This window comes from Dendrobates tinctorius, unplaced genomic scaffold, assembly GCF_039654945.1.
Source record: "Dendrobates tinctorius isolate UK_male_01 unplaced genomic scaffold, ASM3965494v1 ptg000001l, whole genome shotgun sequence".
NCBI lineage: Eukaryota > Metazoa > Chordata > Amphibia > Anura > Dendrobatidae > Dendrobates > Dendrobates tinctorius.
Window position 1 is genome coordinate 13,838,900 of NW_027361669.1, and position 16,043 is coordinate 13,854,942.

At 40.5% G+C, this 16,043-nt stretch overlaps 1 protein-coding gene across 1 annotated transcript in view; it reads left to right on the forward strand.

Annotated features, from left to right (window-relative positions):
* LOC141069483 (epithelial sodium channel subunit alpha-like) overlaps nt 1–16,043 on the forward strand; it is an 80,865-nt gene that overhangs the window by 46,431 nt on the left and 18,391 nt on the right. The window contains exons 8-9 of the mRNA XM_073560792.1: nt 9,455–9,513; nt 15,615–15,690. Coding sequence (XP_073416893.1) covers nt 9,455–9,513; nt 15,615–15,690 — 135 coding nt within the window. The remainder of the gene's footprint in view (nt 1–9,454; nt 9,514–15,614; nt 15,691–16,043) is intronic.

Sequence of the window (16,043 nt, forward strand, 5' to 3'; positions counted from 1 at the left end):
ATATGTATGATGGGTATATGGGCACGGGACTATGGGATGGAGGATATGTATGATGGGTATATGGGCATGGGACTATGGGATGGAGGATATGTATGATGGGTATATGGGCACGGGCCTATGGGATGGAGGATGTGTGATAGGTATATGGGCACGGGACTATGGGATGGCGGATATGTATGATGGGTATATGGGCATGGGACTATGGGATGGAGGATATGTATGATGGGCATGGGACTATGAGATGAAGGATGTGTGATGGGTATATGAGCACTCGATATGGGATGGCGACTATGTATGATGGGTATATGGGCATGGGACTATGGGATGGAGGATATGTATGATGGGTATATGGGCATGGGACTATGGGATGGAGGATTTGTATGATGGGTATATGGGCACGGGCCTATGGCATGGAGGATGTGTGATGGGTATATGGGCACGGGACTATGGGATGGCGGATATGTATGATGGGTATATGGGAACGGGACTATGGGATGGTGGATATGTATGATGGGTATATGGGCACGGGACTATGAGATGAAGGACGTGTGATGGGTATATGGTCACTCGACTATGGGATGGCGGATATGTATGATGGGTATATGGGCACGGGACTATGGGATGGAGGATATCTATGATGGGTATATGGGCATGGGACTATGGGATGGAGGATATGTATGATGGGTATATGGGCACAGGCCTATGGGATGGTGGATGTGTGAAGGGGATATGGGCACGGGACTATGGGATGGCGGATATGTATATGGGCACGGGACTATGGGATGGAAGATGTGTGCTTGGTATATGGGCACTAGACTATGGGATGGAGGATATGTATGACGGATATATGGGCACGGGACTATGGGTTGGCGGATATGTATGATGGGTATATGGGCACGGGACTATGGGATGGAGGATATGTATGATGGGTATATGGGCATGAGACTATGAGATGAAGGATGTGTGATGGGTGTATGGGCACTGGACTATGGGATGGAGAATATGTATGATGGGTATATGGGCATGGGACTATGGGATGGAGAATATGTATGATGGGTATATGGGCATGGGACTATGGGATGGAGGATATGAATGATGGGTATATGGGCACAGACCTATGGGATCGTGGATATGTATAATGGGTATATGGGCACGGGACTATGGGATGGAGGATAATTATAATTTGCTATAACTAACCACAGTTAGTTACTATGGCTGGGCAGCGCCGGGCTCTTCAGCTAGTACATATATAAAATAGGTTCATCGGCATAAACACCAGTGTAGAGGACATGGCAGGTGATATGGGACCCAGCACCTGAGGGAGCATATCTTCTGTCAAAGTTTTGGCTGTAGCTTGTGATTACTGTAGATGACAGAGAAGTTCAAAGCAGAGTACAGATTAATCATTCATAGTCACAGAAGGAGGAAAGGGCACAAGATATACAGCAGAATCCAAAAAGTCGTAAGTGCTTTCATGGCCTGACCTCTTTGGCTGCTCAAGTTGTAAAGAGTGGCAGTTGTGCAATAGAGTGTCATATTTACTTATAACAAATCTGTTTAGGTGCTTCCAGATAAATACAGTGCTTTATAACATATTACGGTAAAGTAAACACGGGCGCTACCTGTCCAATTAAAAACTCCGATACAGCTTGTGAAGAGACAGGACTGTGTCGTCTCCTGTTATAAAGTCTGAGCGAACCGTATATTTGTGTGATTCACCGCGCTATGCTGAGAAGATGTATACAAAAAAGGGGGGGAAATAAATACTTAACAGCAGTTGTACGTACTTACTTAAAAATGAAGTTGATGTAGAATATTCTGTGTAAGTTGAGATGTCTACGTGGCAAGTAGTTTGCAGGTTATCTGATGGTAGAGATCTCGTTTTTGATAGCTGCTGATGCTATTGGAACAATGATATATTAAGGTACCAATAAAACATACAAAAGGTCACACTACTCCTCGCATGTCCACCATACTCACTGGTTGTATCTTAACGTTTATATTCTCTTCGGGGTGTTCCCTTTATGGTGGATCAATTGATAAAATACTAAATATGAAGAGAATTTCAATTACTAACAGTGGCCACAACCTTGATATTCAGTCCCAGTTCCTGGGGTACATATGCACTTACTTGTGCTAGATTTGCTATGCTACCCAGGTTTAAATCCTGATAGACTCTCTATAATGGTCTTTGTTGGCTTTATTTAGAGCCGGTGCAGGGACGATATCCACTGTTGAAAAAAATGACAAAGTGCTGGGTAAGGAGGGATCCACTAAACCCACAAATAGTGCTAGCGTTCCAGTAGCCAGTTAGTCCTGGTAGGACTTCTCTGCACTTACTTCTGGTAATTGCTCTGTCGCAGTCTGGCTGAGGCAGCAGCTGCTGATAGAGTGATAAGCGATGCAGTGTAAGGAGGGAATTGCTACCGCAGCGTCCTAGATTTGTTTACACTAGAGCCCAGAATTTAGGGCTTCTAGTGGCACCCACCACAAAAATGATCAAACCCATAACAAGGCCATCCTTACGCCAAATACTACTAATTCAAATACACCTTCTGGGTTTTTGGCATGTGGGAGATGCTTATGTTGCAATAGAACGTTGACACAAAGGAAGTTACAACCAACATTCACAGATATGACAAATAATACATTTAGTATTAGCGATGAAATAACATGCCAAACTAAGGGGGTGATATATATACTCAGGTGCCCTTGCAATAAAATCTATGTAGGCAGAACCAAGAGACGTTTAATGGATAGGATTAAGGAGCACCTGGATAACATTAAAAAAGGATTCAAAGGTCACCCCTTATCACGTCATTTTTAGGACAAACATAATCAGTCTTACAAGGGGGTATCCTATTGTGGAATCCAGGTGGTCCCCCAAAATCCAAGGAAGGGCAACTATTTGAAAGCTATGTCAAGAGTGGAGTCTAAGTGGATTTACACTCTTGACAGCCTGGCCCCAAAAGGCCTCAACCATGAGATTGAGCTATATGCTTTTTAGATAAAATTATTAAAACATTAATCTTATTTTTATTAATTTTTTTTATTACTTTTTATTTATTTCAATACACTTAGTTATTTCTATCTACATTTTATGAAATATACAATTAAGGATGTACATACTACATCCGTGCGTCAGTTTTCATCTTTATCCACACTTTCTTTATATAGAGATTCATGACGAGTACCGTAAGGTCAAATTAGTCTTTTCCCCCCCTTCCATTTCTATCCTTTTTTCTGGTTTGGGGTTTTTTGCTAAAGTGCTGGTAGCACACATATACTTTTTAGAAAATATAGGTATCTATTTTATTAACATGCGGAAGGTCAATCTGCTCGTGTAACCCTCCATATTCATGTTTTATTTATTTAGTTCCAGTAAAATTTGAAATTATCTTAAAATTGGTATAAATAAAAGTTATGTTTTAGTTTAGTTAGGTATTCTTTTATTATTTAGGAGACAAAGCGGACTATCCATTTTAATAAATCAACAATATAATATTGTAATTATAGCAGCAAGGCACATCTTGAGGCAACAATACACAAAAAACCATACATTTCTACCCAAGACTAATGATTGGTATGGGTTGCAGCTGGGTGAGCTATTATATAAGGACGGGCTGACAGGCATTCAGCATAGCCCTGACGAAGAGGGAAGCCCCCTCAAAACGCGTTGGTTGGTGCCTCTCGTGCACCCGTCCTCCTCCCTGCCTGTGACGTCACAGTAGCTCCGCCCCCACTCTCTCGCCACGTCCTCGTCAATACTTCCGGCCGGAGTACACGAGGTGCTGGCGTCTACCCGCTCCCCTACTACACGCTGCATAGCTTATCGCTCCATCAGCAGCCGCTGCCTCAGCCAGAGCCGCTGCCTCAGCCAGATTGCGCCAGAGCAATCACCAGAAGTAAGTGCATAGAAGTCCTATTAGGGCTAACTGATTACTGGAACGCTAGCATAATTAGGGTGTCTAGTGGATCCCTCCTTACACTGCATCGCTTATCACTCTATCAGCAGCCGCTGCCTCAGCCAGACTGCGACAGAGCAATTACCAGAAGTAAGTGCATAGAAGTCCTACCAGGACTAACTGGCTACTGGAACGCTAGCACTATTTGTGGGTTTAGTGGATCCCTCCTTACCCAGCACTTTGCCATGTTTTCAACAGTGGATATCGTCCCTGCACCGGCTCTAAATAAAGCCAACAAAGACCATTATAGAGAGTCTATCAGGATTTACACCTGGGTAGCATAGCAAATCTAGCACAAGTAAGTGCATATGTACCCCAGGAACTGGGACTGAATATCAAGGTTGTGGTCACTGTTAGTAATTGAAATTCTCTTCATATTTAGTATTTTATCAATTGATCCACCATAAAGGGAACACCCCGAAGAGAATATAAACGTTAAGATACAACCAGTGAGTATGGTGGACATGCGAGGAGTGGTGTGACCTTTTGTATGTTTTATTGGTACCTTAATATATCATTGTTCCAATAGCATCAGCAGCTATCAAAAACGAGATCTCTACCATCAGATAACCTGCAAACTACTCGCCACGTAGACATCTCAACTTACACAGAATATTCTACATCAACTTAATTTTTAAGTAAGTACGTATAACTGCTGTTAAGTATTTATTTCCCCCCCTTTTTTGTATACATCTGCTCAGCATAGCGCGGTGAATCACACAAATATACGGTTCGCTCAGGCTTTATAACATATTTTACGGTCACCATCACCAATAAATATTAATAATTTAGTAATCTAACACAAAATGATTCTGTACAAAATATTGTATACTGATATTTTTTAAGCTCATCTGGCAAACCAGCACAATGCGATAGAAACATTGTACAAACCTATTTAAGAATGTAGACTGTAAGCCCACAAGGACAGGGTCCTCTCCCCTCTGTATCAGTCTGTCATTGTTAGTTTGCTTACTGTAAGTGATATCTGTAATTTGTGTGTAACCCCTTCTCATGTGCAGAACCATGGAATCAATGGTGCTATATAAATATAAATAATAATAATAATAATAATAATAATTTAAGTGCAATCATACAAAGGCTGGATTCAGAAAGAGGGTTTTGCTACATTTTTTGTGGTGTTTTTAAAGGTAATCTTTCACCTAATTTTAGCCCTATGAGATGCAGCCACCGCCATCAGGGGCTTATCTACAGCATTCTGTAATGCTGTAGATAAGCCCCCGATGTAACCTGAAAGATAAGAAAAACTAGTCATATTATACTCACCGGGGACGGGGTCCGATCCGAGGGGTGTCATGGTCCGGTCCGGCGCCTCTCATCTTCTAGCGATGACGTCCACCTTCTTACTTCTGCCGCGGCTCATGCGCAGACGTACTTTATCTTCCCTATTGAGGGCAGAGTAAAGTACTGCAGTGCGCAGGCGCCAGGAAAGGTCAGAGAGGTCCAGCGCCTGTGCACTGCAGTACTTTACTCTGCCCTCAATAGGACAGATAAAGTGCTCCTGCACAGGAGCCGCGGCAGAAGTAAGAAGGAGGACATCATCGCTAGAAGATGGGAGGCACCGGACCGGACCGGACCCCCAGGTGAGTATAATCTAACTCGTTTTTCTTATCTTTCAGGTTACATCAGAGGCTTATCTACAGCATTACAGAATGCTGTAGATAAGCCCCTGATGGCTGTGGCCACAGCTCATAGGCCAAAAATTAGGTGACAGATTCCCTTTAATAAGGTTTTTAATTAAGGTTTCTTTGGGGGGTAAAATAAGTTTCAGTCATGTGTTTTGTAGCATCTACTAGGAATCGTAACATTTTGTTTGTTTGTTTTTTTTCAAAATACAATCTACTATTAGTTTAATTTTTTTTGCCATTTTTATAAAGGATTTTTGCATGGGATATTAAGAATATCAGAGAAAAAAACATAGACAAGTGTAAACTAAGTATGAATTAAAAAAATCTTGGGTTTTTCCATTTTTGCAATTTTGTTTTTGGCTCTCCTTCTACTCAGAGCTATAGCTTTTTATTTTTTTGTTAATATGGCCATGTGAGGGATTGTTTTTTGTGGAACTAGTTGTACTTTTTAAATACACCATTGTTTTTACCATAGAGTGTACTGGAAAATGGAAAACAATTCAAAGTGCAGTGAAGTTGCAAAAAAAAAAAATACAATTCCACAATAGTTTTTGGCTTTTTTTTTACCATGTTCACTAAATGCTAGAACTGACCTGCCATTCTGATTCTCCAGGGCATTACGGGTTCGAAGATATCAAAATTGTATAGGCTATTTTTTATTTAAGTGGCAAAAAAAATCAAAAAATCTGAAGTTTGTAAAAAAAAAAATGGCACCATTTTCCAAGAACCACAACGTCTCCATTTTTCTGGGGCTGGGTGAGGGCTTATTTTTTGTGTGCTGAGCTGACAATTTAATGTTACCATTTTGGTGTAGATATCCGCCGTTACTGCATTTTATTGCAATGTTGCGGCAACCAAAAAACCGTAATTCTGGCATTTTGATTTTTTTCTCATTACACCGTTTAAACTAATTAGCAAAGCCACTAAAGAAGACTCAAAGTCTCCAAAAATTCAATTTAAACAGCAGACAAAAAGTCAGCAACACTTACCAGCCCAGATCTTGGAACAAATGCACTACAGGGTGCAGCCAGCCCATAAAGCAAGATGTTAGCAACACAAGTACAAAATACCAGATCAACAGCCACCTACCCATTCCAGAGGGGGGGTGACTGCCCAGCATACAATTGCACAATAAAGGCCCGCATAGGGCGTTGTTCACACAAGGGTACCACATAGTGTCTGGTTCTCAGCCTATTAGTCATGCCCCTACTTTTCGATTAGGCGGGCTGGCCAGCACACTCTCAATGCATCAGTGTGAACACCCCTCATGCGAGACCCGACATGTTTAGGCTTGGCTGCACCCCGAAAAATATAGTGCAAAAAATACAAAAATAGCGAGGTATTAGTTGATATTTTGGCCAAAATACGTAAGCTTGTAACCCACGCCAAGGGTCCCCACACTTACGAGTCCCTTCACTAAACTAATTAGCAAAGCCACTAAAGAAGACTCAAAGTCTCCAAAAATTCAATTTAAACAGCAGACAAAAAGGCAGCAACACTTACCAGCCCAGATCTTGGAACAAATGCACTACAGGGTGCAGCCAGCCCATAAAGCAAGATGTTAGCAACACAAGTACAAAATACCAGATCAACAGCCACCTACCAATTCCAGAGGGGGGTGACTGCCCAGTATACAATTGCACAATAAAGGCCCTCATAGGGCGTTGTTCACACAAGGGTACCACATAGTGTCTGGTTCTCAGTCTATTAGTCACGCCCCTACTTTTCGATTAGGCGGGCTGGCCAGCACACTCTCAATGCATCAGTGTGAACACCCCTTATGCGAGACCCGACATGTTTAGGCTTGGCTGCACCCCGAAAAATATAGTGCAAAAAATACAAAAATAGCGAGGTATTAGTTGATATTTTGGCCAAAATACGTGAGCTCGTAACCCACGCCAAGGGTCCCCACACTTACGAGTCCCTTCACTAAACTAATTATCAAAGCCACTAAAGAAGACTCAAAGTCTCCAAAAATTCAATTTAAACAGCAGACAAAAGGCAGCAACACTTACCAGCCCAGATCTTGGAACAAATGAACTACAGGGTGCAGCCAGCCCATAAAGCAAGATGCTAGCAACACAGGTGCAAAATACCAGATCAACAGCCTCTCTCCACCTACTCATTCCTGGAGGGGGGACTTCCCTGTATACAATTGCACATTAAAGGCCCGCATAGGGGGTTGTTCACACAAGGGTACTGCATAGTGTCTGGTTCACAGCCTATTAGTCACGCCCCTACTTTTCGATTAGGCGGGCTGGCCAGCACACTCTCACTGCATCAGTGTGAACACCCCTCATGCGAGACCCGACATGCTTAGGCTTGGCTGCCATCCGAAAAATATAGTGCAAATAATACAAAAATAGTGAGGTATTAGTTGATATTTTGGCCAAAATACGTACGCTCATAACCCACGCCAAGCTTAAGAGTCCTTACAATAAACTAATTAGCAAATCCACTAAAGAAGACTCAAAGTCTCCAAAAATTCAATTTAAACTGCAGACAAAAGGCAGCAACACTTACCTGCCCAGATCTTGGAACAAATGCACTACAGGGCAATTGCATACTGGGCAGTCACCCCCTTCAGGAATGGGTAGGTGGAGAGTGGCTGTTGATCTGGTATTTTGCGCCTGTGTTTCTAACATCTTGCTTTATGGTCTGGCTGCACCCTGTAGTGCATTTGTTCCAAGATCTGGGCAGGTGAGTGCTGCTGCCTTTGTGTCTGCTCATTACACCGTTTACTGATTGGATTCATTCTTTTTATATTTTCATAGACCGGGAGTTTCTGAAAATGGCAATACCAAATATGTATATATTTTTTTTTAATTGTTTTATTTTGAATGGGGCAAAAGGGTGGGTGATTTGAACTTCTATTTTTTTAAAAAACCTTTTTTATCTGCTTTTCACTTGCTTCAATAGTCTCCACAGGAGACATGACGCAGTGATACTCCGCTCATAACAGTTGGCAACGATAATAACAGGGGTCTCCTTGAGACCCCGGGATGTCATGTCAACTTATTAACGCCCCGTCATCGTGTAACAAGGGGCATCCATGGGCAGGATTAGTGACACACTTCTGATGCGACCATGTTAAATTCTGCTGTTGGAGCTTGACAGCGGCATCTAACATATTAACATCTGCGGGGGGATCACGATGCCTCCAGCAGCTGTTAGGGGCACATGTCAGCTCTCATGCGCCGAAAAACATGTGATCTCAGCGCCAGAACCCACATGGAATGCAGAGACACGACTTATGACATAAGTATATGTCATAGGTCATGAAGGAGTTAAAAAGAAGCATGACAATATGGCAAAATATATAGTTACAGTGCCATGTAAAAGATTGGGCACCCCTGGTCAAAATTGCTATTATTGCGAACAGTTAAGCAAGTTGAAGATGAAATGATATTTAAAAGAAGCTGGATCAGTTGTAGCCCTGGCTTCCTCCTCATGCTCAGTTTGTCAGAAATTTAAGACAGTGATGCTAGCGCTGATTGGGCGCCAGCGTCACATGTCCCAACACCGAATCACAGCCCCAGGGAGAGCAAGTGCTGACACTGCGGGAACGGCGCCAGCACCGTAGGTGAGTATAGGCTGTATTGTGTTATCGGGGCATAACATTTAGTTTAAGAAGGGGTTGTCCTAGTAGTGGACAACCCGTTTAATTATATCCTGAGACATTGTGGAAAAGATCTTAAAAAGGCATAGACAGCAGGTCTGGTAAATATCTCTTTATCCTTAATATAGTTTAAAATATTATAGTTTATAAGAACTAACTACTTTTGTATTTGTCATAACATTTGCTATTATATATATGTAAAATGAAGCTTAATATTTTATTAGGACCCCTTGTCAAAGCGTCTACAAAGTAAAAGAGGGTATCAAAACATAGAAACTATAAGGTAAGCCTAAAAAACATCCTTTAATATATTGTTCCATTTAGTCATACTACACTTACATACAGTAGATATAAAAAGTCTACACGTCCGTGTTAAAATGCCAGGCTTTTGTCATGAAAAAAATCACAATGAGAAGAATCATTTCAGAACTATGTTAAATGTCACCCATAATTGGTACAAATTCATTGGGAAACAAGCTGAAATAATTTTGAGGGTAAAATAAATAACAAAACTAAAAACTAAAATAATGTGGTTGCATAATTGTGAACACCCTCTTATAATTGGGGATGTGGTTGTGTTCAGAATTAGTCAATCATATTTAAATAGTAGTCAGCATACAGCTGGCATAATTTAAAGTGATTCTAATTATTTCCATATACATTTTAGCTGTTCTTTAGGATTTTCCTGATAATTTCTTAGTTGCATTTTACAGCAAAAGCCATGGTCCATAAAAAGCTTACAAAAATCAAAGGAATCCCATTGCTAAAAGCTGTCAAAATAATGGTACACATTTTTTAAAGGCATTAGCTATACAACTGAATATTGTGAAAACAGTCATGAAAAAGTGGCTTAAACTTGTCACAACAGTGAAATTACCTAAACTGGACATTTCTCAACAATTGATGAAAAGACAGGAGATAAATTGGTCTGGGAGGCTGCCCAGAGGCCTACAGCAACATTAAAGGAGCTGCTTGAATTTCTAGCAAGTATTAGTTGTATAGTACAAATAACAACCTCCCAAATTCTTCAAATGTCTGGCATGTTAGGTAGTGCGGCAAGACGAAAGTCTTTCTTTTCAAAGAGCAACATCTAAACCGGGCTATATTTTGCAAACATTTACATCACATTTGCCAAAAGCATGTGGGAAAACGTGTTACAGACTTATGAGACCAAGGTTCAACTTTGTGACCATAATTCCAAAGGGTATGTTTGGCATAAAGCCAAAATTACGCATAACCAAAATAATACCATTCCCTAAATAAAGCATGGTGAAAGCTGTTTTAATCAAGGTGGATGGAATTACACCTTCGGCCTGGGACAGCTCATAGAGTCCCACAGCTTTCAGTATCATCTCTTTTCTGATGACACATACAGATCTACCACTCTGGACCTGATATCCTCTCCTTACCAACCAGAATCCCACAATGTATATCCTCTATTTTCTTCTTCTTCTCTGCTAAATTTCTAAAACTTAGCATAGATAAAACTGAATACATAATCTTTCCCCCATCTCACTCAACCCCCCCAACAAACTTATCCATCAAATTCAAAGGCCGCTCACACTCTCCAGTCCTGCAAGCTCGCTGCCTCGTGGTAACCCTTGACTCTCATCTCTCCTTCAATCCTAAATCAAGAATCTGCAAAAACACTAGTGCATACCCTTATCATCTCCCGTCTCGACTACTGCAGCCTCCTGCTCTGTGGCCTTCCCTCTAACACTCTTGTGCCCCTCCATTCTATCCTAAATTCTTCTTCCTGAGTAATCTACCTGTCCTCACACTATTCCCCGGCCTCACCTTTCTGTTGATCTCTTCACTGGCTCCCCATTGAAGAGAGACTCCAGTTTAAATCCCTAACCATGGCATACAAAACCATCCGCAACCTGTCTCCTCCATACATCTGTGACCTATTGTCCTGTACTTACCTGCACACAACCTCCGATCCTCACAAGATCTCCTTCTTTATTCCCCTGTTATCTCCTCTTCCTCCAATCACATATAAGATTTTTCCCGTGCACCCCCCACACTTTGGAACTCTCTACCCCAACATATCAGACTCTCGTGTCCCATGTAAACCTTCAAAAGGAACTTGAAGACCTATCTCTTTTAACAAGCCTACAACTTGCAGTAAGCCTCCTTGCAGCAGCACGACCACCTCTACCCTCACCTACTGTATCCTCATCCATTCCTTGTAGACTGTGAGCCCTTATGAGCAGGGTCCTCTTTCCTCCAGTGCCAGTCGATGACTTGTTTTGTTCAAGGCTATTGTACTGTTTTTTTAATATGTATACCTCTTTTCACATGTAAAGTGCTATGGAGTAAATGGTGCAATGGAGTAAATGGTGCTATAATAACAAATAATAACAATAATTATAAACACTTCAAAATATCAGTCAATCTTGCAACAAACATTCAGGCCTTTGTTTAGAAACCAGAAGATGAAGTAGAATTTCACCTTTTAACCCAACAATGACCATAAGTAAACCTCTAAAATCAACAAAAGAATGACTTTGCTAGAAGATCAGACTTTTGGAATGGCGCACAAAGAGTCCGGACAATTGAAAATCTATGGGTTGACCTGAAGAGCTGTCACAAATTCGAAGGTTACTTCAACAAAGTATTGGCTTTTTTTACACCCCAAAAAAATCAGTTTGTTTCTCAATTGAATAGTACAGATTGGGTGAGATTGAAGGTGAACAAAGTCCTGAAATGATTCTTCTTGGTATTATTTTTTTACATGACAAAAGCCTGGCATTTTAGCAGTGTTGTTTTACACCCATTGCAATATCTCCTGTTACAATGTCCACTGTATAGGCAAGACTGCGAGTTTTTCAACAGTTGATGACAAATTTATGCTAGAAGAACACTTTTCTGATGTGGCAACTTTGTGGTGTCTTATGCAGTTGTTACATTATTTTCTACGGAATAAAGCTGTATGAATTCAGAGTTGAGATATGGCAGAACACAATTTTAGCTAATGACCCAATGGACATTGTGTCATCTAATTTCCTTATGTAACACAGGAACACAAACTGTACATTCTTCTATCTTCATTCTCAATCCCCTCAGTCACAGAGTGTTTTAACACTAAAACAGTTACCATATTTTCAAACAATAACCTTGACAAACCATGTAAACTTGATTGTAATAAAACTCTGTGTTTTCCTAAAATAAGTGGCTCTGTCCAGATTGTATTACTCTGTGACCTATTTTTCCCATACAATATGAGAATATGCAATAACAGACATCAATCCAAGAAGCAAATTTGGTTGAAAATACAGAACAGCATAACTACTGATAGATTTATAAACTGTCTCCCTATGAAATGTTAAGACTAAATACAATTTATTAATATAAACATCTGGCAAGGGCAGAGTAACAAAAGGTTGTTTGCAAAACAGATACTTATTGAAGTCAGCAAACATTAATCATTTCTAGGACAGGGAAGATGTTTTCACTCACACATACTGGGTTGCACTTTGAGAGCTAGATGGACTGTCGGAAGAAAGGAAAATATAAACTTATAAAGTTACTCCATACAATGTCAACTATGTGCCCATCCCTCTTTGAAATCATCTATTCATACAGAATATTTTAATTAACTTTGGCCTTTATCATATTTGTTAGCTATGTCAGATGGATATGTTTGTACATTGTGACATATTCAAAGGATATCATGAACTTTACATACACTAAAATGGTTGTCAATATTATGACACTAAATGGCAAAAGTGTATGTATTTATTTTTTCTAGAAGAAATATATTAAAACTTCTCTAGACGTCTATTTACTGTACCCGGAGTCCTAAACCAACTCTGACTTATTTTATTAAACCCAGTAAGTTCTTCTCAATGTAGTTCCCATAATAAATAATCTGCAAATAAAGCTGAATTTGTGTATATTATGTTAATATATAAGTTTTGTTATAATCTATTTTACGTGACTATCCACTGTTTAAAATGTTACAGTTTTTTGAAGATCACTTGCCAGCTTTACTGGCTAATCATCCCATATCATCGAAGGGCAAAGGATTTGTTGATGACTATACTATTCTGTTGGGAGGCTTTGATAAACCATTATAGTAAAGGAACTTTGCCCAACCAACATCTGTTCATTTAAACTCCACAATATACATGTACATTGGGCTTATGTTCTCAGTGGGAGATGGGTTTCTTATCTTTTTAGAGGGCACTTTTATTTTTTTAAATTCTTTGTCATTAGGGTTAGGATTGGGGATAGGGTTGGGCAAAGTGTTAGTGTTGGACTAAGGGTAAGGGAAGGGGCAAGGGTTAGTTTGGGCTTAGGGTTAGGCTAAGGGTTAGTGTTGGGCTAAGATTTAGGGTTGGGCTAAAGGTTAGGGTTGGGCTAAGGGTTGAGTTTTTTCAAAAGTTAAAAAAAAACAAAAACGAAATGATGACTTGTGTTGAGCACATGCACCCACCGAGATCTGCCGGCCATCACCCAGCAACAGCAGAGATTTTTCCCATTAGTTCCTTTTGATCATAGTGATCAAATGCCAATAGTTGGTAAATCACCCCTTCCCTGTGTAATCATTTTAGTCGAATATTTTTTATATTATAATTTTTAATTTTATCATTCCTTGCCATTAGGATTATGGTTAAAATTTGGGTTAGTGTTGGACTAAGGGGTAGGGATGGACGAACGGTTAGCGTTGGGGTTAAGGCTGGGCTAAGAGTTAGGTTTGAGGTTAGGGTTAGGCTAAGGGCTAGTGTTGGGATAAGGGTTAGTGTTGAGCCAAAAAATATAAGGTTAAGGTTGGGCTAGGGGTTAGGGTTGGGCTAGTGGTTAGGTTTGGGCTTATGGTTGGGTTTTTTCAAAAGTAAAAAAAATGATGACAATATGACAATTAGTGTTGAGTGCTCACTATTCGAGTTTGCATCGGTTGCTCTGGTGTGCATTGTATTGCCATACACAAGCAATCCCAGAATATTTTTTTGGCTAACAGCCATTAAACATGTGGGGCGGGCACTCAAACATTTCACTTCAGCACCCTCGATGCTTACCCAAACACCCAATGCAAACTCGAATAGTGAGCACTTGTGCTCAACACTATTGAATTCAATATGACGACCAATGCTATCAAATTCTGTGTAGTACCTGTGGGTTAAAAATCCTCAATATACCCCTGGATAAAAAACCCCATCACAGTATTATTTTCCAACTGTAATCCCCACACAGACCTCCATACAGTATAATGGCCACAAAAATTGCTCCATACAGTATAATTGGCTCCATATAGTCCTTCATACAGTATAACAGGGCCCTGTATTACCATCCATACAGTATTATGGCCCCACATAGTGCTCCATGCAGTATTATGGCCATATAAAGTGCTCCATACAGTATAATGGCCTCACATAGTGCTTAATACAGTACAATAGCCCCACATAGTCCTCTGTACAGTATAATGACCTCAAATAGTGCTCCATCCAGAATAATGGTCTCACATAGTGCTCCATACAGTATAAAGGGCCCCGCATTGTTCTCCATACAGTACAATGTGCCCCACTTAGTCCTCCATACAATATAACGAGCCCATTTAATACTTCATGCAGTCTTATGGCCCCACATATGGCTCCATACAATATAATGGCCCACATAGTTCTCCATACAGTATAATGGCCACACATAATATTCAATACAGTATAATGTGCCCCACATAGTACTCCATACAATGTAATGGGCTCACATAGAGCTCCATAGAGTATAATGGGCCCACATAGTATTCCATACAGTATAATGGCCCCACATAGTGCTCCATACAGTATAATGGCCACACATAGTGTTCCATACAGTATAATAGGCTCCATGCAAAAAAAAAAAATACTCGCCCCTGCCTGTTCCTCTTCTGATCCGGTCTCTTCATGATGTCTTCAGATCCTCTGCACATCTCAGTACAGTGGGTGCGCAGTAATGACGTCATCGCACCCGCTGCACCGAGATGTCAGATGCAGAGGGGCAGAGAGTGTGCCAGCTGACTCTCCCTCCTCTATCATTGCTTTCAACTGTATCAGCCTTTAGCATGCTGATATAGTTGAAAGTGTGAAGACAGGCAGGGGATGCGCCCTGCATCATGGTCAAGTATATTTGGGGGACTTGCCTGGCATTGCAGGCCAAATATACTCACCTTGTGGACCAGATTTGGCCCCGGACCAGAGTTTGACATATGTGCTCTGGACAGACAATACAAAAAGAAAGTGTGTGTTTCCAATAAAGCAACTGCTTTAGAAATGTATTGCTGAAACCACCAGTGATATGACACTATCCTATTGACAATGCACCTTTCAGAAGTTATTATCAGTTTCACCTCAAAAGGTACACAAAAAAGGGATGTCTAAAATAATTGTGCTTTCTTTTTGTTAGAGACAACGTAGTAAAGGTTGTGGTGTATTACCAGCAGCTAAATTATGAATTGATAGAAGAAGTTCCTTCCATGCAGGTAAGACTCAAGATATCGGCTTACTCTGTAGATTGTGCGGTTATTAAATCCGTTTTATTCATCCACAGGTGTACTGCCTCACAATATTTCAAGGACTGAAAAAAGTAATAAAAATATATAAGTGAGTTGATCACAATATGGATTGGGGTCATAGAAAGCTTTGTCTCTTCCATGTAGCACCTGAAAGTACAGAAAAAATGGCAAAAAAGGAGGTAATGCCAACTAAGTATAAAATACCAATCTGTACAAGATTATGTAACAAAAAATAAAATTATCCACATGGTATAAAAGTGTCATTTCCAAGAGAGAGAAGGTATACACGTGATCACAATATGTTGGTTGTAATTTACACA